Here is a 21169-nt window from a genome sequence, read left to right on the forward strand (position 1 = left end):
AAATCAAATCTACCAAACCGCCGCGCCGGCAACGAAAGAAGTATTACGGTGTTCTTGTCTTAGTGCTATGAAGCACACCTATGCATCTAAAACTTAAATCGGTTAGCGGTGTTGTGGGCAAAGTTGTCAGAACGTTTGTATTTGTAGGCCCCGCCTACATCCCAACGCCGTGTTTCGTGATTGGATACACTGAAGCTATGCACGATATGATTGGCGGACGTTGTCAGTGACATGAGCGACAACCGTCGCTTTGGTTGAGGAGCATCTTGTGTTAGAAAGTCAACGACAGGAAGCAATTTAACATCAAATACGCAACGCATTAGTTCAAAATATCGACTTTTATTGATCCCCTAACTAAACAGACTCAGGAGCAAAACACGTCAACCTATGTAATGATGTATAAAACCGTATTATATGAATCTCAATGGACAAAGCAGACGTTACATGTGTGTTCTTTGGCTAGGTGAGACACTGGCTCACCACGCAGGAGCTTTACACCATCTGCACAATGAAGAGGTTTCAGTTTCAAAAAGCTGTCAGTTCCAACAAAAAAATATAGAAAACATCTGTAAAAAAGAGACAGCTGAACTGAATGATTGACCTCATGCAATGAAATACAGCATTTTTAGTTTTCCAGTGACTGCATTTGACTCAGATTTAATCAGCAAGTGTGGCAGAAAAAAAATGAGCTACTGGTTATTTTGCTCATAGTAAAAAGAAGCTTACATACAATCCAAAGTGAAATTGAACACCCAATATCAAAATACTGACCAACAACAATGAGTGAATAACTTATATCTAAATCTCCTGCAAAAGCTGTAAATGCAGGCTGGTGAAATACAGTGACTTTTTTTTAACATATCCTGAGTTAGTAGACTACAACATACATGACCGTAAAAGGAAAGATTCAAGTGCATTTTTGCACTGCTCACACAAAGAATTTAAGAGTCAAATAAAAATTCTCAAGCTCCCCTTTATCAAGTTGTATGTTCAATTACGACTGAACAGGGTTGTCATGGACTAGCATGCATAGGAAGAACAAAAACAAAAAACCTGAACATACGTATAAAACCTGGGTAAAGAAACTTATGCAGCGCTTTCCCCCCCCAGAAAAAATAGGTCCATAAAAATTTCAGTCACTTAGGTAATTTTAATTAATTCCAAATAACTTATAACTTTTTTTTTTTTTTTTTAAAAAAGGTTAAATAATTTTGACAAAGGCGGTTGACACATTTTGAAAAAAATATATCTCTGCTATGAAAATGTCTGACCGGTCCTCTTGTTTTCAGCTTCTAAAGAGTTGTACATTTGGAGGTAATTTATCAGAATCCAACATTTAAAGCTATGACTAAAGCAAAAAGAGGTTTAAAAAATACTTTACCATCAAAATGCTGCCATGTAGTCTTAAGAATTTCAAACTATCTGATCAAAAAGTAAAATTTGATATGCATAATAAACAAATGCTTAAACAGAAACAAAAGGACTTATTGGGTAAAGTAATAAAATGTAGTAGAATTTTATGTTAAACGAAAAACCTGCAGCAGCACCTTATTTTTTAGTTCAACAGAAGGATCTCAGCCAAAGAAAACAAGATTTACTCGTAGCTGGGACACAATTGTAAATAAACACATATATATGTAGAAAAACTTAGGTAATTGGCCATTGCAGTAGTTAAATCCATTTCTTTTCAAAGTGTCCCTCTCGCTTATCCGCCAAGATTTAACATTTAATGTGCGACCAACCACATTCTTTCAAAAAGAATAAAATACAGTTTTATACTTAACTGGTCTGGAAATTACAAGCATATTACTGGATAAAAATGAAGTACATAGTGGTTCACTGCGAGCCTACAGATGCAGTGTGTGGGTTTGCTGTAAACATTCAAAGAAAATAATGAAAGTAAAAAGCAGAATAGCACAAATATGGTGTGGTATTATAACAATGCCTCGTCTTGATCAAAGAAAAGGCATTGAAATCTTTAGAACGCATGATGAAAAAACATGTTTAAATGTGCACTGAACCAGTAGGCTTTTCAGTAAAGCTTAGCATGAAAATGTTGCTCTTGTTCAAAACTCAACAAAAAAAGAAAAAAGCATATAACAATTAATGCTCTGAATACAGGCTGTGAACACATGTCCTTAGCGCAGCCAGAAACGTCTTGCGGGCGCTAGTTAAAAAGTTAGAAGTCACGCAGACAATGACAAACTTAGGAGGCAGTGACTCCCTCCCACTCCACCAGGTACTGCACCTTGCCGTCGAGAGTGACCCGTCGCGCCAGAACTTTGTACTTTTCCCCGCAAGCCAGTCGCCCGGCTGCTCCAAAATAGCTGCTGATGGAGCTCTTGAGGTGGGAGAGTTGGCTGTTGGGGTCCATGCCGTGAACTATATCGGCGGAGTGAAGTCTTGGGAGGGGGCTCATCATCTCCGTAGCCGAGGGGTTTGGGTCTGCATGGCTAGGAGGGAGGATCTCTGGGCGGGGGGGCTGCGGGGCCCGTCGTGGGCGCCCACGTTTCCTCTTCAAGAGTGGAGCGGAAACCGGCATGATGCAGGCTGTCGTTCGTGTCTTGCTGGAGCTGCAGCTAGTGCGTTTGATAGGAAAAGAAGTAAAAAAAAAAAAAAATACACATATTTTAATTCGGAGAGTAACAAAAAAGACAAAAATTGAAATTTGGAAAAACAAAGACGAGACTAAGGACTAAAAGGGCAGCACTGGAGCACAAATGGCTCCGTGATGAATGCTAATAGGACGTTAACATGCACACAGACACAATGGAAATGTCCTGATCTCAAGCAGATGGTGTTCACCATGGTCAAAATCTTATGTTAGCATGAATAATGCATGAAACACAAAATGCAGCAGAGTCAGATGAGACAAAAAGGTAAGTAATTCTAAATCATTGGACCAGAAGAAATTATTTCTTATTAGCGCCAGCCACAATAAATGTGTGTACTAAATCTCTGCAGCCATTCATTTTTCAATAGCGGTGGAATTTGCTATCTGGACTCAAGTTGCGGCTCAACCACGGATAGAGCCCTCCATACCGCTCTTTAATGTGTTAACCGTTGCGGTTGAATAGCAGGCATACCTGGACGGTCTTGAAATGCTAGTTGAGGTAGTTTCTGTGGTGCTCAGGGCTCCTATAGATTCCACATCTGAAGTAGACAGCTGAGGTCGCTCCCTCCTGGTGAAAGTAAATTAAAATAAATACAACAAGAAAAAGCTGCTGAAAGTTAATTACAGCTAGCAAGTTAAGTCAATCGGGAGAAAGTATTTATTCAGCAGTGTATAGTAAGGATTTGATTATTTTCTCTTCATTACCTCAAAGTAGATTACACATTTGAGTCTTAAGGCAAACAAGCAAACTTTGTAGGAGGCCACGGACTCTTGGTAGGAATTGTAGATAAAAGACATTTATTGCTGCCATAAGAGTACAGTAGCTTCACCCCTACACAATGGAACACAAGTGTTCAGGAATATAAATTGTGCACTACAAAAGCTCACTTACTTGGCAGCGGTTAAGTGATCCAATGTGTTGGGCTCCAGTGGCAGAGGCCTCCTTAAATTCTGTCAAACACGGGAAAACAGTAGTTTATATATATATATATATATATATATCAGCGAGTTTCCTTTTAACCTTACCTTTACAGAGTAATGTAGAGAATACCCACCCCCTCCACAACTACAGACAGCCCACGCCCACTAAAACAAACACACACCCACAACCAAGCACCTGGGATAAGCGTTCACTGCATTGTGGTTTAGCCAGAGTCTCCAGAGAACGTGCTCCTTGCTTCCTCTTTTTCTTCTTCTCTGTGCCATTGGTTAAAGACCTGAAAACATGAGCGCAACGATAACATGCCACCGCAGTTCCACAAGTTGGGACAGGTGTGCATTAATAACCGTAATTTGTAACACACAAAACAACACTTTCTCTTTATGTGCAGTTAGTCCACCATGAGCATTTCGTATTCAAGAGCGTGTAATGATAGACAGAGCTATGGCACCCAAAATTGAAAACAAAAAACATTTGACTGCAGCACTTTTAGATTTAAGTTTTCCAATCGTACATCATGCCAGGTGGGGTCTTGGTGGACTTGCACCCCTTGATGTTTATCTCATGTGAAGTCCTGTCCATTCCTCTGCCGGATGGCTCATGAGAGTTTGGTGGAGCAGGAGGGAAACGAATCCTCAGGCTAAACAAGTGTTTCTTTTTCTTAACCTCTTTCCCCGACTTGAATCTAGAAGGACCGTACAAAAAAAGGGAGAAAAAAGGACTTAGGAAAAAGACAACTGTGTTTTAAGCTATCAACATGGACGATTATGCAGAAACAAAACAGCTTACATGCTACTGTTGTTGTTCAGTGCCTCCAGAACCCTCCCATAACGCTGGGATCTGGGAGTGTTACCGAGCTGCAGACACGGATGGCAAGTAGGAAATGCAGGGTGAGAACAAAAGGTAAATGTAAAATAATTTTAAAAAATACATGGTTTCAAACCTAAATATGTTAAAATAAAATGTTAGCAGTTAGCAAATAAATAGTTTGATATATTTAGTTTGACATGTTGGGCGAGTTCTTTGACGTGCCAGTGGTACCCAGTTAGCCTCATAAGTACGTCTGCAACAACGTACGGCATTAACGTGCGCCGTGATCAGTGGGGCTGCCGGATTGTTGTCAAACAGAAAGCTAGCTGGCAGATTTAATTAAGAGTTTAGCAGGAACTTTGTAAATAGTAAACAACATTTGGTAACAGAACTGCTTTAGTGTTTTTAAATCTGCAGTAGCATGTTCATTTATTTATCTTATTAGTAGGTAGTTAATATTGCCCCCCATGATGTAAATAATACTTGAAAGGGCTTTACTACTTTTGGTGGATTGTCATGTCATGCTTTGTTGTAAATAAATGTGACTGGTTCTTGTTCTTAGAGTTGTGAAATCTAGGTTATTCAACTGTAAGACGACACACAAGACCCAGGCAGAAAATGCAAGGTCCCCCACTGGTCTCACGTAACTTGATAGGTAGTGTCCATACCTCCCCCAGCTGCAGCAGCTCCCAGTTATCATTGATGTAAGACATCAGAAGCATCTCTGAATCAAAGTACATCTTCTTGTGGATCACACTCAAGTTGTACAGACTCAGGTGTGTGACATTTTCCCTGAAACATTTTAGTAAAAGTTGTGTTTTATTCACTTGGTCTGGTTCCAAAAAAAACTTCAAATGTTGAGAAAAAGCAGCAATGGAGAAGAGCTGAAGTTTAGAAACAAGATATTGAGAGAACGGAATTAATTAAAGACCTGTTTCATTTGCTGCAAGAGGGCGCATTGTATTTCACAGACTATCTGAGACAAACGTACATCTCGCACTTCACTTACCATGTGAGAGGCAGTCGGCTGAGGTACTCTGGTCCTCCATTGCAAACGGAACAAATAAACAGATAAAACCTGAAGTTATAAACAAAAAAAACATGTCAGATTATAACGCTGCAAAATGATTTGGTGAACACAAGACAGGGCCTGTTGCTTTATGGTTTGTGAAAGTACATTTCACAAAGTTACACGATCACTAACAGACAATCTGTCCCGATATATAAAAACAAGGATAGAATAATTTCCATTGAATTAATTTCCTACTGTAGACTACCTCTGAGTGTATAGAGCATTTCTTTAAAAGGTTGATCAGAGTAATTTAAAACTTTAATACAGTTTGTATCACCAGTAAGAATATATAACAAACATTGTGCTATTTGCACCTGTCTCCGTAGAACATGGGTATCTGTAAGCAATGGAGACACGCCTCATGGAACCACTGCAGACACCCGTTACACTGCAGCATCTTCAGGTACCAACTTCAAGGACAGAGAAAAGGTTGTTAGCCGACCGGGACAACGAGGTACATGGAAAGATGTACTTGGAGATAGATTTATCTATATAAAAACATGGGTGTGTAGGAAGTTGTTTATCAAACGTATGCAACGTGTAACTCACTCTCCTGGACCTCCACAGTAGCAGTAGCACTGCTGGATGTTAGTCTCGTGGGCTTGGTCCCAAACCAGCTCGTCCAGAGCGTATGGGAGCGAGAGGTGTAGTCCGGTGTGCTTCTCCTGCAGCTCCTGCTCCACAAAGCCCTGAGCGGACGCTCCCCTCATGTTTGCAGCCTCCCTCTGTACACCAGACAGACAATCCATATGACAAATCACAACAAATAATGCACCTCACAAGGCGGCTGTCACGTATATAAATAATAAACAACTTGTGCATTCAACTAAAATCTTACTCAAATCAAAACAGAAGCTGTACCTTAGGTCTACAAGTGAGCTCACAATCTGAGCAGAGCCACTTGTCATCCGAGTCAATGACAGAGGCATCGATGGTGGGGGAGTGGCAAAGCTGATGGTAGCCTAAAAGAAATATTGAAAACATTTATATATAGCTGCTAGTCACTAATCCTCTTTTAAAAAAAGTTAATATAATTCAATGACCACAGATTAGAGGTAAATGGGTCGTACCTGCAAACTCATAAAGGGGTGAAAAGGGGGGCGTGCCCTATAGGACTTCATTGCCCGATTTGCATGATCGCAATGAACGCCGTAGGATCAGCGGCTTTGCGCATGCACAATTCATTCAGACATTGGAGAAAAGTCTCTAATAACACCAGGAGAAGGCGCTAGATTTGTTGTCAGTTTTGACAAAAAACAGTCACCGAAAGAATTTGGCGAGAATGTCCCAAAGTTGGCAATACCGAGTGAAAGGATGAAAACTTGGGAAGGGGAAATGAAGACGCTGTAGCTATCACAACGCTGATTGGCCAAGCCTCGTCACAGCAAGGACGTTTTATTTATTTCAAAGATCACGACATCTGGCCAGTTCACCGCCCCAAATTAAAAACTCTGGCCTATTCGGATTTCAAAACGGCAGCTTTCGCCAAAAAGCGACAAGTTTGCAGGTATGAAATAGGTAAATCAACAAAGAATGGCTGAGTTAGGAAACTTGTTTAAAAAATTGGACACAAAATAACTGCTTTGTTGAGTGTAAGGCGTCAGACGATGGGCAGTACCTTTTCCACACTTGTCACAAATGACTATTTCATTGGGTTCATCTGAGGTTTCATCTTGGCATATGGAGCACACAATGTCGTCATCATCTTCATTATCCTCTTCATCATCTTCATCTCCTGAAATGGACAAAAGGCTAGTTGTGACAGAATGAAGGCTTAGAGCACCTCATGGCGTTTCAGTCGGTCAAAAGCGGACATCAACAATTGAAAGTAGCTCGAACTGTAATTTATCCATATTAATCCGAGCACTGTTTCTTTAGACAGTTACATCTGCAACTTTAACCTAGTGATGTCAGTGTGTAATGCACTACCATTTTATTTCAGCAAGATGAGAACTTCAACCACTGGAGATCAGCAGAAAACCATGCTTTTAACCGTCGCTAATGTTTAAAAATCAGCCTTACAACAGAGCATGCATGCAGCTTTGCAGAAACATGTGAATCAGCTCGATATGGAAATAGTAGAGAGACAAAGATGAATATACAAATGGTGGATATTTCACAAAAAATATAAAATATGATTTATTTAATCCATCAGTAATATATAAAAACAAATTTTTGAGCCATATTTGCACTTTAACAGACTGATCCTCAACATGCCTCACAATGTGGGTGAGGATCTTGTGCTGTAATGATTAATGCCAGACATTGGACGGTTGACTGCCAGCCACAAGATAAGGGGCGATAAGTAATGCAGTACAATACTAATCCAAAAAAAGCAATGAAACTATGACGCAATGAAACTCAGACTGAGTATAAAGTGTGGAAGCTACCAGGCAATCAAATAGCACGTCTCTCTGAATACCGTGAGATGGTAGAGAATGCACAGATAAAAAGATAAATTCATCTAACATGTAAATATTGAAGTTAAAGAAATTACCTGTCTGGATATCCTTCCACAGAACCCAAGACTTTGATCGATCCTCAAAAACCACAAAGCATTGCTGCTTTTCCCGATTTATCTGAAGAAAAACAAAGAAAAGGCACTGTTTTTAAAACCAAAATATTCTACCCAGACACTAGATGAAAGATAGGAAAGGAAATCAAACGCTTTGTGTCATATGAGCTCAATTTTGGGGTATCTTATGACCAAAACGGATTATACTAGAGTATGTACTGTGATTATGTGTGTGTATATATATATATATATATATATATATATATATATATAAAAAAATCATAAAGATATGTTTCCTCGCACTAACCTTGGTGATTGTCCCCAAGTAGAACAAGCCATCTGACCACCGGGCCAAGACGTCCTGTCCTTCTGTGAACCTGTCAGACATGCTGTCCTCTCCATACTCGCCCCTAGCAGACAGGCTTGTTGGGGACCCGGACACAGCCTGCTGCTGCCGCTGGGGGAGAGCCCTGTGATGGACAGACAGGTGATCTACATCCCCCGAGACTCTGGAAAGGGGGCCAGAGAGCGAAGCATTTACAATGAGATTTTTTTTCCAGTATATTTTTAGGAAATTCACAGTAAATGTGCTGATCACAGTGTGCTACCGGTTTCAGCAACCAATAATAATGTATGCCAGTATAGACGTAAAAACACACAATAATTATTGTATAACCAAGTAGATAGATGTTTAGACATCATTCAAGTCATGTCAATTTTATTTAGGTCGCACATCAATCCTTCCCTCCTTACAACCCCAATAAATAGACCTGTTGGTGGCTTTTCAGCAGTTAAGTAATACTAAAATCAATTTGGATTTAATTCTACTGAAATACTGCCGTGTATGTGGAATTGTTATGGAAAAAAAAAACCTGAATACGAAAGACATGCCGTTTACCCTTCAATGGATGCAAACAGGTGAGTACACTATTAATTAGTGCTAATTGGTAATTAACCTAAAACCAATTCAAGACGCAATATGGGTACAGGAGAATGCTAAAGAACTTTAAAAAAACGCAATGGTTATTCATGTTGAACCCAAATCAGAGGCTATAAAAGACAATTGCATGGAAGTGACAATTAAATGTGAGTGACACTTACATTAAATTGTGCCCGTCAGTTGTGTGTAAACTATGAAATACTGTGTACCGTTAACGTCTGCTGAGAAACACCAACTTCACTTATTTCATTCAGACAAGTTAACGTGTGCGATTTAAAAAGGACTTTTTTCCCCCATTTAGCAAATGTCCAAGATTCCCTTTGTTCGGATAATGAGTGAACATGAGCGAAACACTCCACCAGAAACGACAAAAGACCCGTTTGAGAAACCGTTGCATACTACACGTATTGTTAAACAGAGCAAAAAGTAGTTGGGACTCGACTGTTAGCATGAACAACCCGCACGCAAAGCTTTAAACTCCGGAGAGGTCGCTGACCGCCGGACCCACCCCCCTCACGGGAGGAAAACATGATGACAACCGTACCTCATTCGGCCCCCTCAGCTTCTGTAATGACTCGCACGACAAAATAACCAAATATCACAGGACGGCGTTATCCCGCTTCTTCTGCAGCCGGGCTTTATTTCGAAAGTGTATCGCGGAAACTTGCGAGGCTGGAGCTTCGTTAGAAGATAACAAACGGCTCATTTCCCCCCCGCACGTTCGCCATTTTGGTTTCCCGCTGGTGCCCGGATGCATTGTGGGAAGCGTTTAAACGCCTGCTGCGCCTCACTGGAGGTTCCGTTAACGCTAACTTTATTTTCTTCAAATATTTGAAAATGTAGGCCTGGTATTTACAAAACAGCGCATATACGCCCCTATAGTAATTCGGTAAGAGTCGGACAATGCTTTTTTGTTGCGATATTTCTTATGGTGTGGATTCAAATAAAAACTATAACCTGAATATTCAGGTTAACCTCAAACTGATTTGAAAAAAAACATTAACTTTCATTTTTTTTACGTTAACATTAGTTACTCAAACCTTCCAGCAATGTAGTGTTTGATAAACAGGTGCCAATCATGCGCATTCACTAAAACTCATGGTTGTTGACGGGACACATTTCTTTGGTTATGACCGGAAGTTGTGTCACGGCTTAAACAAAAGGCTTTAAATGTGAAACGCGTAACGGAAGCTGCTGTGTTTCCCTCGCGTTTGCGCACTTGACCTGGCGATATCTTAACGTTGAGCTGCAGCCGCAATCCCGAGGACTCGCTGATGCCTGCGCGTGGGTGAATCCACGCCAGAGGCATAATTCGCCCATGTGGTTGACAGTCTGAACGACAGAAGGTGAAAACGTTTCTTTTTTTTTAGCTGCAGACGATCATTTGTGCGCCTGCGCCGTTACGTTCTCCCAAGGCCAGCTCGAGGTATGCAGCTTCGCCTGGAAACCGGCGGCTCCTGTGAAGAGCAGAGTCGCGGGCAAAGTGGACCGGAGCGATTCACAAGGACAAGACGACCCGACGGTCCAGAGTCCGTGGTGCACAGTGGGGCCCAGAACTGGTGAAATGCGCCCGATTCCGCCCCGTTCTGTGAGCGAACACCGGGTCGTTTTCGCGTGGAAGAAGCTCCTCGGGATGTTTCGGATGATCTCCCACAGCCACGTCCACGTATTGAGATGATCCGTTTCTTGCGATGGCGAAGGGTCTGTTTCCACGGGCCTGGGTGAAAAAGTCCTTCTACTTCCAGGTAATCTCACTGCCCGACCATTGTGCCTCTGGTGGGATTGTCGCGTAAACTGGTCGTCGTGGTGACCACATCAGGCTGACAGCTGGCAGCACGTCCAGGGCAGTTCTGATGGATAACCGTGAGGAATGTGGCTGCTGCTGAAAGATTTAAGCTGCTGGTCTTTTTGCTGATCCAGAGCAGAGCTCAGGCCTAGATGTGTGGATGGCACATCTGGACCTTGCATGGGGATCTCTGGTAGGATCTCACTTCATTTTCAAGTTTTGCTCTCCTTTCACATGTGATTGTAAAGCCGCTTAGACTTTTAACTCGGAGCTCACTGTTCTCCCACCACCTCCTGATGTGAGTGTCAGGGGAGCAGTAATTCTTTTGGTGGGATAATTCAGTTGAACTCTTCTTATTTGGGGTAGCGGTGATTTGTTGATTGTAACAATTACCAGAACTGATAAGCTTAGAAGAGACAACACAGAACACAGGTTTTGCTTTTGTAAACAGATGTCTAGAATGCATAGAGTACAGCTTATCTCATCTTATCACCACTTAGGAATGAACTAAAGCCACAGGAATGCAGTAGAAGCCTCCTGTGCTGGTTAATTCAACTGGATCAGTCGCAATTAGGCAACCTTTGAACCTGTACTTGGCCGAAAAATGGAACACTGTGTGCCGAGGTAGTTTCTCTCAGTCCGGACGTGATCTCTGTGCATGGAAAAAGTAATCAAACACTGTTTTTTCGTGTTTGTATATCTAGTTGTGTAGTTAGTGTGAGATGCATGTACTGGTAAAATATGTTATAACATTGTTTTGTGCTAAAGCCGTGTCTCAAGTGTCCGTATTTGACCCTAATGTGCAAAGAGCAGCATGATACAAAATGTTAGATTGCAGCTGTGTCCTGAGAAGGCCTCGATCTCGATCTCATAGACGCTTCAATACAAGGGACCTCTGTTCAGGGCCTTGGTTCATATATTATTTGGTACGAAAGTTTTCAGATCCACGTTTCTACTTTGTGTCAATTAATTATAATTAGCACCTGCCACTGAGGAGGATCTTGTGTGTGTGTGTGTGTGTGTGTGCTACCCTCAGCTTCACCTGGGTTCTTATCTCAACCTGCTTTGTAGCTTCTCGTAACTGGCACGGAGAATGTTCTTCACATGTGTATAAAACTCAGCGTTTTTACTGCTCGGAGACGCCATTACACCGAGCGCTGAGATACGTGTTGGTGTGTTGGACCTCCTGCTTGCAAGCAATAGTTAGAGCCAGATATCTGCGGAGAATTGCTCATGTAATCTTTATCTCTTCTAAATAAATGTTAACTTTTTGACTTTAATTGATCAACGTGTTGCGATCCTTCTCATCAACCAACTCGGGGGGATCGGAGATTAGTCTTTTTTGCGTCTGCCCCTGTTTTGGTGCATTTTGTTCATTGAGAGAAACAGTTTTGGTTACGTATTACTTAAGTGTTGGTTAGATATTAAAGCAAATATGTGCCTTTTGTTGCCCACTGAGCTTACTTGCAACAAAGTGCACTAAAAGGACACTCAATCTCTGATACCACATTTAAAGGAATCTTTTTGGGGGGGAACCACAACTACTGCAAGTACGACGTACGAAGTAAGTGTTTTTTTTATTGTCTCCGTGTTCAGTTTTGGATCAACTTGAGTTTCTGTTGGGCCTCTTCGTCGTCGTGGCGCAGGCGGGTAGAGAGGGTGTGCTGGGAAGCACAAGGTTGGTGGTTCGAGTCATGACTGCCCTATGTTCCATGTCGAAAGTGTCCCTGAGCAAGACACCTAACCCCTACTCGCTCCCCGGGAAAAATGTAAAAAGCCATGGGTTAAAAATGTAATGTATGTCGCTTTGGATAAAAGCGTCAGCTAAATGACCTGTAAAGTAATGTTAATTACATTTTGCCCTGCCCTGTTTTCGGGACTTTCGGGATAGTTTTTCATTGTGCGATGGCACCAACCGCCGTCTATGCAGTGGTCCCGCCTCGATCCTCAGACAGGAAAAAGCTCAGTGGAGAGAGAAAGACACCGGCCAAACTACGACCCGTCATGGGCAACACCTCCCAGTGAAGATGCGATGCTGCGGGTCCTGTGACCCTGCCGCTGTGGCCCGACTGTAAGGAGTCAATACCTCCGTGAGGTCTAACTCGCGGAAACTGAATCTAACTGTTGACAGCTGCTCATCCCCACAGTTCACAATACGGGCTTTGTTCACCGTGGACTTTCCTCGCTTTACTCAACTGCAGAAGTCCTCCCGCCTGCACTACTCACGACCAGCTGTGATCATCATCAATATTTACATCAGTATTAACAGTATCTTGCATCAGCTGCCAGACTGTAGGATATTTGATATTTACAGTACTGTGCACTTCACATACATACATCAACAGCGTTTTGAGCACCTCGTCCCGTGTGTTCGATCAGATAAGTTGATCCCATGTGATCTTAGTAAATACAGCATTATATACAGTAATACAAACAACACGTATTCGGTTTCAAGGAACATGAGCCGGTGTAAGAAAGGATACAGCTCATTGTTGCTCAGGTTTCTTTGACATCATGCGTTTGCACGGACTTGCTGAGACGCACACCGACGAGGTGGTTTTCATGCAGACTTTTGTGAAAACCTCAGTTGTTGTTAATGAACAGATTTTGAAACTTTCTGAATTGGGTGGAATTCAGGTCAGCTGTTCCTGCCTTGTGATCTGAGTGAGAATTACATGGGTTGATTTCTCAACCTGTGTAATATGTTGATTTTTAAAACATAATTGGAAGCAGATAGCAACTTTGCATTGCACTGTCATTGCTGTAGATGTTGTTCTGCAATCTCTTTTTTTATTTCACCGATGAAGCCTTTTCTTTAGGAGTGAAGAATAATGTCTTTGTATCTCCTGTGGACAATAAGTCACAGACCGAATGAACTTAAACAATGTCACGGAAACGGCAGCAGCTGTGTCCAAACAAGCCCTATGGGGCATGTGATGTGTGCATCGCGTGACACAGCCAGTTATTAGATTTATTTTCCTGCCAGAATAGCATGTGACACTGGACCTGCTCTATCCGCGGCTCCATGTTACAATCTTGCAGCTTAATGAGCTATCGTCGCTCATGGTCACTAATCAATCAGCCGGTTCTTTGTCACAAGACACTCCCGTGCTGTCACCGTGGCAACAGTTTGTGATAAGGTATGATTAATGAATACACGACGGGCATGAATGTGCAAGCCGAGCATCAACTTCAACAATTGCACAGGATGACTTTATTTATCTGTTACGAACTCTTAAGCCAGGTCTCCTGTTTGTGCCCTCCGTAGGCTCGGGTCTCCTTTGTACGGGTGAAGTACCTGTTCCTTACGTGGCTGACGGTGCTGGTTGGGAGCTGGGTGCTCTATGTGCAATACTCTGCCTACACGGAGCTGTGCAGAGGACACGAGTGCAGGAACGCCATTGTGAGTAGTGACGTTGTTTGTTTTGACCTCGATGTAATTTTATGCAACAAGTTCTTCATGAGGAACACCCAACTTCAGCAATTAAAAGAAAGTACACCAAAAGATAAAATCCGGTTTCTGTTTTGCAAACAAAGGGTGTTGCAAACACTTCGGGTAATGAATGAATATAACTGTAAATAAAGACGCTTAAAATGAATAATCCTCTACTTTTTCTGTCTTTTTCCAAGTGTGATAACTACAGGAAGGGAATCATTGACGGATCCGCCTGCAGCAGTCTGTGTGACAAAGACACGCTCTACATGAGCCGCTGTCTGTCAACACTGCCCAACAACCAAGTAGGGAAAAACACATTTGACTTTGGGTTAAAGTTGTGATTGTTTGCAGGATGTTTTGATGTTGGTTCGCCATTGTGTACGCCAGGTGTACACAGGAAGCTGGGGAGACCACGATGGGATCGTCCGCTGTAGATTGGGGGAGGTCACGCACTACGAGCTGGGCGAGGAGCCGGAGCCGCGGAGAGAAGCCCCCGTGTTCGACAAGCCCACCAGAGGCACATCGGTGGAGAAGTTCAGAGAGATGGTCTTCAATCACCTCAAGGTAAAGGAGTTGAGTTCAGATTGGAGGGGGGACGGGGGGGAGGGGCGGTGCAGAACCAAACATTCGAGCCTCTGTCCCTCTCCGTCCATCAGTCCAAGCTGGGAGAGCAGGCCAATCTCGCCGGCCTCGTCGGCCAGATCCTCTCCGTCGCCGATGGCAACAAGGACGGACGAGTGTCGCTGCCAGAAGCTCGTTCTACGTGGGCCCTCCTGCAGATGGATGAGGTACATAACGACAGGCGGCGCCGGCGTCTGTGCTCGTTGGTGACGCTCTGGGTGTGAAATGGCAACGGCAAACGTGGAAATCGCTCGAGCTGTTTGGTGAGATAACGCTGTGTTCTTTCTGCTTTTTTTTTTTTCTTTCTTCGAGGTGCTGCTGGGTCTGCTGCTCCAGGACCGTGGACACACCCCGCGCCTCCTCGGCTACTGCGGGGACCTGTACATGACGGAGCGAGTCCCCTACGGGCCCCTGTACGGCCTGTCTCTGCCCTGGCCGCTGGCCGGGTGGGTGCCCAGCGGCGTGCAGCGCACCGTGGACCAGTGGTTCACCCCCTCGTGGCCCCGGAAGGCCAAGATCTCCATGGGCCTCCTGGAGCTGGTGGAGGACGTCTTCCACGGCACCTACGGCAGCTTCCTGATCTGCGACTTCGCCGCGGCGCACTTCGGCTACACCGACCGCCACGAGCTCCGTCTGACGAACGCCCGCGCGGTGGTCCCCGAGGCCGCGTTCAGACGCGCCATGCGGGCGCGGACGTGCGAGGCCGACGCCGACTGCGTGTACGGGGTCGACTGTCACACATCCTGCGACGTGGCGGAGAAGCGGTGCAGGGGGGAGCCGCTTCGGCCGAACTTGGCCAAGGCGTGCGGCACGCTGAAGGACTACCTGCTGCGCGGGGCGCCGTCAGGCCTGAGGGAGGAGCTCGAGAGGCAGCTGTACGCCTGCATGGCTCTGAGGGGAAACGCCGGACAGATGAACATGGAGCACTCGCTTATTCTCAACAACTTGAAAGCGCTGCTGTGGAGACAGATCTCGCACACCAAAGACTCGTGACGAGGCGAGGGGAGGGTCCTCGCAAAGTCTCCCACAGGTGGAGCGGAGATTCAGGAGCTGCAGAGAACTTTATAATCGGCGCTTAACGCTTGTGAATCAGACTGATGGAGACTCGGCATCCTCGATGAACCGAATGGTTGCATGTTCCCATCGGCCACGTTAGATTTCATCAGCCACAGCAGCGAGAGGTTTCTGCTGATGACGGACTGGTGAAACAGACTTATCGTTACTCTCAAGAGCCGAGAGACCATGTTGCTGTTTTCTCACACAAAATCATGCGTTTGAGATTTAGTTGCACAAAACTCTTGTTTGAAGTAGGTGCAGTGCACTATTTTAAGATGGGCTCCTTGATACTTTACAGTTGATCCTGAGCCTCATACACTAATTAGGCCACTTAGGATTTAATGATGCGGCGGTGGACATTCCGTACTAGACGGGGACCTGCAGGGCGTTAGTTTGTCTGCTGTTGGATTGGTTCTTGTTGCTGTCTGTTGCACTCGGTCCTTAACCCGTTGGTGCCTAATGAGGGTAAACGTCCTGCAGAAGTCACACAAGTTCTGCTTTTGGGTACTGTAGTTTATGAACGGTTACTCAAACAGTAGTGAATGGTGCAAACGCTCTGCTGCATAATAATGAACATTTGGTGAACTGATTGTATTCTGCAGGACAGTTTGTGGTATTGATTTAAAAAATAACCTACAGTGCCCGTGTGACAAGATATTTTTGGCTTAAGCTATAGACCGTGCAACATTAATTCATTAGTTTCTTTAGGAATACATTTGGCAAGTATAGCAAACAATACACTTTCCCTTTGTCGCTCATCTGCATAATAGTGAGGCAGTTCATCCGTGATGGTATTTGGTTGTATTCCACAAGCTTTGTCTTAATGTAGGTTTTCCTCCTGTACTAGTGCTGTATCAACGACACAAGGAATATAAATCCACTTAGCTTTCTTTACGAATGTTATCTTGTATTTCTCACTGACGAGCACTTGTTGTAATGTGCTGTATCACATTCTTTGGATTGTCTCTGTGCCATAGAGATCCAGCTGAAATCATGATTGTTCACAATCGTCGTCAAGTGGAGATTTCTTTTCAACTCCCGTGGTCACACTTGAATGCTGTACATTTTACATGATCTATTCGTCATTGTTAAGTTGCTGTGGCCTGAACTGGATTCATCACTTCACATGTGTTTAAGACCCGACGTGAGCTGTGAAGCTTGACAAGTTTGTGCTTAGTGCTGCAGGTTGTTTTAATGTAAAGAATGAAAACAAGTTCACCTATTGAAGACCAGCATGATTTTGCACAATTAAACTTCACTGTAACTACTCCAATCCTTTCTGGCCTGATGTCCAATAACACTACACTGGGCGCCTTGACATTTGTGTGAATTATTTTCAATATTTATATAGGGTTGGAATTTCCTTTCATATAAAGACATTGCAACCACACTATACTTCCAAAAACTATTGACAGACAAAAAGCTTGAGTTTGAAATAAATTTATTTGTCTGTGAGATGTGTGTTGTTGCAGCAGAGCCCCTAACCGTCCCCTGCCTCTTGTTCTTGTGCTCTTAAGAAGCTGGCTTTTTTCTGGGCGACGCGGTCCTTCCTCTGTGCCAGAGACAACTTGGCGCGATTCCACCTGCCCGGAAAGAGACCACAGCAGCTCCATTAACATTCAGCACACCAGAGGGAGGTCGGCTCAGCCCCGGGAGTTTCCCCCAGTAAAGATATTCAATACTTAAGTCCTTAACAGTCATTTTCCCAGGGCATCCATAATTTGAGGCAGGTATTTACAGGTTATATTATCTTTACAATTCTGCTGCAAAAGCAAAAAATTCTTCTCAAGTTGCAGCATCACAAACTAAAAAGATACACAACCCACCTCTTCTTTTTGATGTCTTTTGTGGGTTTCTTTACGTGGGCTGGGTTTGCTCGAATGGCTGCGTGTGCTTTTTTGTACATTTCCTCAACCTGATAAATAAAAATAAAATAACAAGTTGCATCACATCCAGGACACTTCACCAGGCCAAACAAAAGGTTCTCGCTTCTCTCAGCCCCGTCTTGAAAGGACAGTAGACATCAGCTATTGCAAATGAAGGACCAACTACATTTTGCTCAGCAGGCTTTGTATCGTCATCGAGAAGCAGAGAACCAGCAAACAAAGCAGTCGAATGTTTTGATGGCCACGTGTGGTTATAAGTACTGCCTGCGTTAGCGCGCACAAACAATACAGCCGCAGTGGAGATGTGAGACAGCAGAGTCCGGAGCTTCGGGGTCGTTCTGAGAACATCTACAATTACAGGTTTGAAGTTTAAAATAATCCAGCTACACGGGTCGTGTTTCTGCAACATTTTAGTTACCAAAACTCTACTGCTCTCTGGTGGACAAATGCAACAGGTGCAGTCTTCCTAAAAACCAAACTGTCGACCGAGTTTACTGCATTGTATTCATTTGTAGTAGTAGATATATATATATTAGCAATAAAATAACATTATGATACTCTGAGGTATTGGCTCTCAACAGAACTCTGAAGGTTTAAAACAATTTCTTGAATTTACTTCGAGTAGGAAAATCGCAATTTTCTTTTGAATGTTGTTTTTAAACTAGAGTACTTCTGCGGGTGGAGCGTTCATCTTACTGCGTCTGGCGTGACTCCGTTCTTGATGAAGCGGGAGAACTGTTTCTTGTAGGCGTCCTCGTCCTCCTCCATCAGATACGACATGTAGTCGGCCACGTTCATGCCCATGATGTGTTTCCGATGCACATCCGCGCTGAAGTCTTTGCTCTCTGTGTCGTAGCCGGGGAATCGTTTTAGACTGGAAACAAGGAAGAGAAAAAGGATGAAAAAAACTGACAATTCCGCTGATGAGACGCGAGACCGTTTCCTTGAATGCATTTCCCACCGCGAGGCGACAATCGAACGCTTGATTTGGTTCCCCGTGCTTCTCTCAGCCCCGTCTTGAAAGGACAGTGGGCATCAGCTAATGCAAATGAAGGACCAACTACATTTTGCTCAGCAAACTTTTTATCATCACTGAGAAGCAGGGAGAACCAGCAACAGCCACAGACTGGACCAGTCTGAGTGACTGGTCACGGAACAATCGTCAGGCAAATAAAAAGGCGATCGAAGAAAAACCACAATACAGAACAATATAAGCTAAAAGAAAATGGCGGTATTCAGACCTGTGGGGAATTGCCAGTCCTCCGTCTACTGCCCCCTTCAGCGCTCCGAACACCTTGTTCCCCGTGGTGGTTCTGGTGAGGCCCGCGTCCAGGTAACAGGTGAAGGCACTCGGCTGTCCGTCAATGCTCTCCACGTTGAACTCCTCTCCCGTCACCTCCACCTGGCCCTCGTACACCTGGTCCATGCCGAACTTGTGCAGCAGCTTGAGGAAAAGGTGCAAAAGAGGGTTTGAGAAATACAGATGACACAATCCAAATGAAACGGACCTGCGCACAAATCTCATTTTTCTGCATCCACATGCAGACACACTTGCTTTGGTTCGCTTCTCTCAGCCCCGTCTTGAAAGGACATTAAACATCAGCTAATGCAAATGAAGGACCAACTACATTTTGCTCAGCAAACTTATCATCATCACCAAGAAGCGGAGAACCAGCAATAACAACCACAAACTGGACCATGCAAGGAGAAGAAATTCTGTATTCACGTGCTGACATCAGCAACTGTGTGTGTGTGTGTGTGTGAGGTTCTTACCCTGCGGGCCAGCAGCAGCCCGGTGCAGTAGGCCGCAGCGTAGTTCGTGAGGCCTACTGCGATGCCGTAGTTGGGGAGCTCGTGGGAGTAGGACGCACACACAATCTGGTCTCCTTCAATCTTTGCGTAGGCAATCTGGACGAGACCGAACAAAAGAACCACAAAGCAGGTGGTCATTTGGTCGTATTTGACACGAGACACACGGAAGTTTGACCCGGACTCCCGGTCACTCACCTGACAGCAGATGTCCCGGTTGGACAGCCGGACGATCATGCGGTACTTCGGCGTGTTGTACTTGTTTTTGTCCTGCACAACGAGGCGCTTCCGGGCGAAGAAGTCGGTTTTTCCCTCTGTGGAAGTGAAGAGTCAGCGATCGAGTCAAAGCGATGCACGATCACAATCCGCTGATTTACAGGACAACGTTCACTTGCCTCGTCGCCTCCTGAATTTCACTTGATACCTCCGGAAGTAGGACTTGTTTTTAACCACTTTGACGAAACCCTGCGTTGAAAAGTTGAATCGAGCAGTTAGCGTGCAAACTATAACCGGAGAAAAAGAGTCGAGAGAACTAAATAAAAGCCAACAGCTTCAAGCGTCACGTATTTTAAATAGTTTTTTTTAGCTCGGCGCGACGCTGGTCAGCTGAGGTTTCGTCGGCCATGGAGGCGCCACGCTGGAGCCCAGAAGCTCACCGGCGAACAGCCGCAAACATCCACGAACATCTGACCCCTAAACGCACTGGGAACTCATCGTCCGCCATCAAATACGCGTCTACGCGTCAAGACCACCTGCAGGGGATGTTCATTTGAAAATATAACTCACCATTTTTGAGCGGAATTTCACTCCCTTTCCTCTTGGTTCAGATCTCTATGCGGCGGAAAGGCAGCAGGGGTGACGTGTGCGCTGCAGAACGCCCGGTGACCAGAGAGCGCCCCCTGTCGCCCCGGTAGACCACCTGCCCCAGCCAACAGCGCCCCCTGTCGCCCCGGTGGACCACCTGCCGCAGCCAACAGCGCCCCCTGTCGCCCCGGTGGACCACCTGCAGGGGCCAACAGGGGGCAGCAGCGACACAAACACACACACACATGTTCACACGTCTTCTAAATAGATAGGACTAATACGGTGAGCCTATTTTTTTATAATGTCCTTCCAGTTAATAGCAGGGGTAATAAAAGGCCACCTGTTTTATACAAGAGATGCTGCTTGTTGAATGGTAAAGCCATTGTTGAGAAAAAGTACTCAACTTTGACCTCAGCTGGTACGGTAACGAGCACCTGGGTGTTGGTGCTTCATACAGTCTCACAACTTATTAATATGTATCTGTTACTTAATTTGTATGTTCTTTGGGGTAAAGGGCCTCACAGTTTCTGTCTCAAAAACGTGTTGAAAAAGATTTGATTATGTGAATTGCAGGTGGGGCCTTCTAATAGCCTCATTATTGTTTTACAGGCACTTGAATTCCCAAACATTCCTTATATGGAAATATTCATTGATGATGATAATAACGGTTCTGACAATTTAGGATCAAGTAGGGATTTCAGTTTTAAATATTAGATACAACATTTACGTTTCTTATCTATCGTTTCAACTGTGTGTTACTGCAAAGCAGTATGACTGATACACTGACGGCAGATGTTCAGCCAGATTTAGTATGAGTGACATGACTGGTCTTTCACTCTAGATTCACCTATTTCCAAACACAAAATTGGGTTTGCTGCTG

At 44.2% G+C, this 21169-nt stretch overlaps 3 protein-coding genes across 4 annotated transcripts; 1 reads left to right on the plus strand and 2 right to left on the minus strand.

Moving 5' to 3' along the window:
- Nucleotides 1-323: 323 nt before the first annotated feature.
- On the minus strand, nt 324-9681 carry mtf2 (metal response element binding transcription factor 2). Its single transcript, XM_040171720.2, has 15 exons — nt 9436-9681; nt 8259-8460; nt 7934-8015; nt 7055-7171; nt 6298-6398; nt 5986-6161; nt 5751-5846; nt 5374-5442; nt 5033-5156; nt 4344-4411; nt 4069-4239; nt 3732-3831; nt 3507-3565; nt 3087-3182; nt 324-2579 (listed from the first exon to the last, which is right to left on the minus strand). The coding sequence occupies exons 1-15, from the start codon at nt 9438-9440 to the stop codon at nt 2207-2209; spliced, it is 1839 nt and encodes a 612-aa protein (XP_040027654.1). The 5' UTR covers nt 9441-9681; the 3' UTR covers nt 324-2206.
- dipk1aa (divergent protein kinase domain 1Aa) lies at nt 9647-17063 on the plus strand. 2 transcript variants are annotated; one of them, XM_040171733.2, is made up of 6 exons: nt 9647-10636; nt 13946-14080; nt 14308-14415; nt 14501-14677; nt 14770-14901; nt 15047-17063. In XM_040171733.2, the coding sequence occupies exons 1-6, from the start codon at nt 10583-10585 to the stop codon at nt 15725-15727; spliced, it is 1287 nt and encodes a 428-aa protein (XP_040027667.2). In that variant the 5' UTR covers nt 9647-10582; the 3' UTR covers nt 15728-17063. The 2 variants fall into 2 exon arrangements, with proteins under 2 accessions (XP_040027667.2, XP_077955217.1); XM_078099091.1 differs by having other exon boundaries at nt 10107-10870.
- Nucleotides 17064-17214: 151 nt separating this feature from the next.
- Nucleotides 17215-20444, minus strand: rpl5a (ribosomal protein L5a). The gene is made up of 8 exons (XM_040171747.2): nt 20272-20444; nt 19881-19950; nt 19684-19799; nt 19450-19584; nt 18918-19120; nt 18373-18550; nt 17617-17705; nt 17215-17373 (listed from the first exon to the last, which is right to left on the minus strand). Exons 1-8 carry the CDS (start codon nt 20272-20274, stop codon nt 17271-17273), a joined length of 897 nt encoding a protein of 298 aa, XP_040027681.1. The 5' UTR covers nt 20275-20444; the 3' UTR covers nt 17215-17270.
- Between the last annotated feature and the right edge of the window lie 725 nt (nt 20445-21169).

This window comes from Gasterosteus aculeatus, chromosome 3 (genome assembly GCF_964276395.1).
Source record: "Gasterosteus aculeatus chromosome 3, fGasAcu3.hap1.1, whole genome shotgun sequence".
Classification (NCBI taxonomy): domain Eukaryota; kingdom Metazoa; phylum Chordata; class Actinopteri; order Perciformes; family Gasterosteidae; genus Gasterosteus; species Gasterosteus aculeatus.

Coding starts and splice junctions, on each gene's coding strand:
- mtf2 (XM_040171720.2), bottom strand. Junction 5,847..5,985: donor TACTGTGGAGGTCCAGGAGA/GTGAGTTACACG, acceptor CTGTCCTTGAAG/TTGGTACCTGAAGATGCTGC. Junction 4,412..5,032: donor AGCTGCTGCAGCTGGGGGAG/GTATGGACACTA, acceptor CCGTGTCTGCAG/CTCGGTAACACTCCCAGATC.
- dipk1aa (XM_040171733.2), top strand. CDS start 10,583: ATGGCGAAGGGTCTGTTTCCACGGGCCTGGGTGAAAAAGTCCTTCTAC. Junction 10,637..13,945: donor AAAAGTCCTTCTACTTCCAG/GTAATCTCACTG, acceptor TGCCCTCCGTAG/GCTCGGGTCTCCTTTGTACG. Junction 14,416..14,500: donor CAACACTGCCCAACAACCAA/GTAGGGAAAAAC, acceptor TGTGTACGCCAG/GTGTACACAGGAAGCTGGGG.
- rpl5a (XM_040171747.2), bottom strand. Junction 19,121..19,449: donor GGCTGCTGCTGGCCCGCAGG/GTAAGAACCTCA, acceptor CTTTTCCTCAAG/CTGCTGCACAAGTTCGGCAT. Junction 17,706..18,372: donor ACGGAGTCACGCCAGACGCA/GTAAGATGAACG, acceptor TTTATTTATCAG/GTTGAGGAAATGTACAAAAA.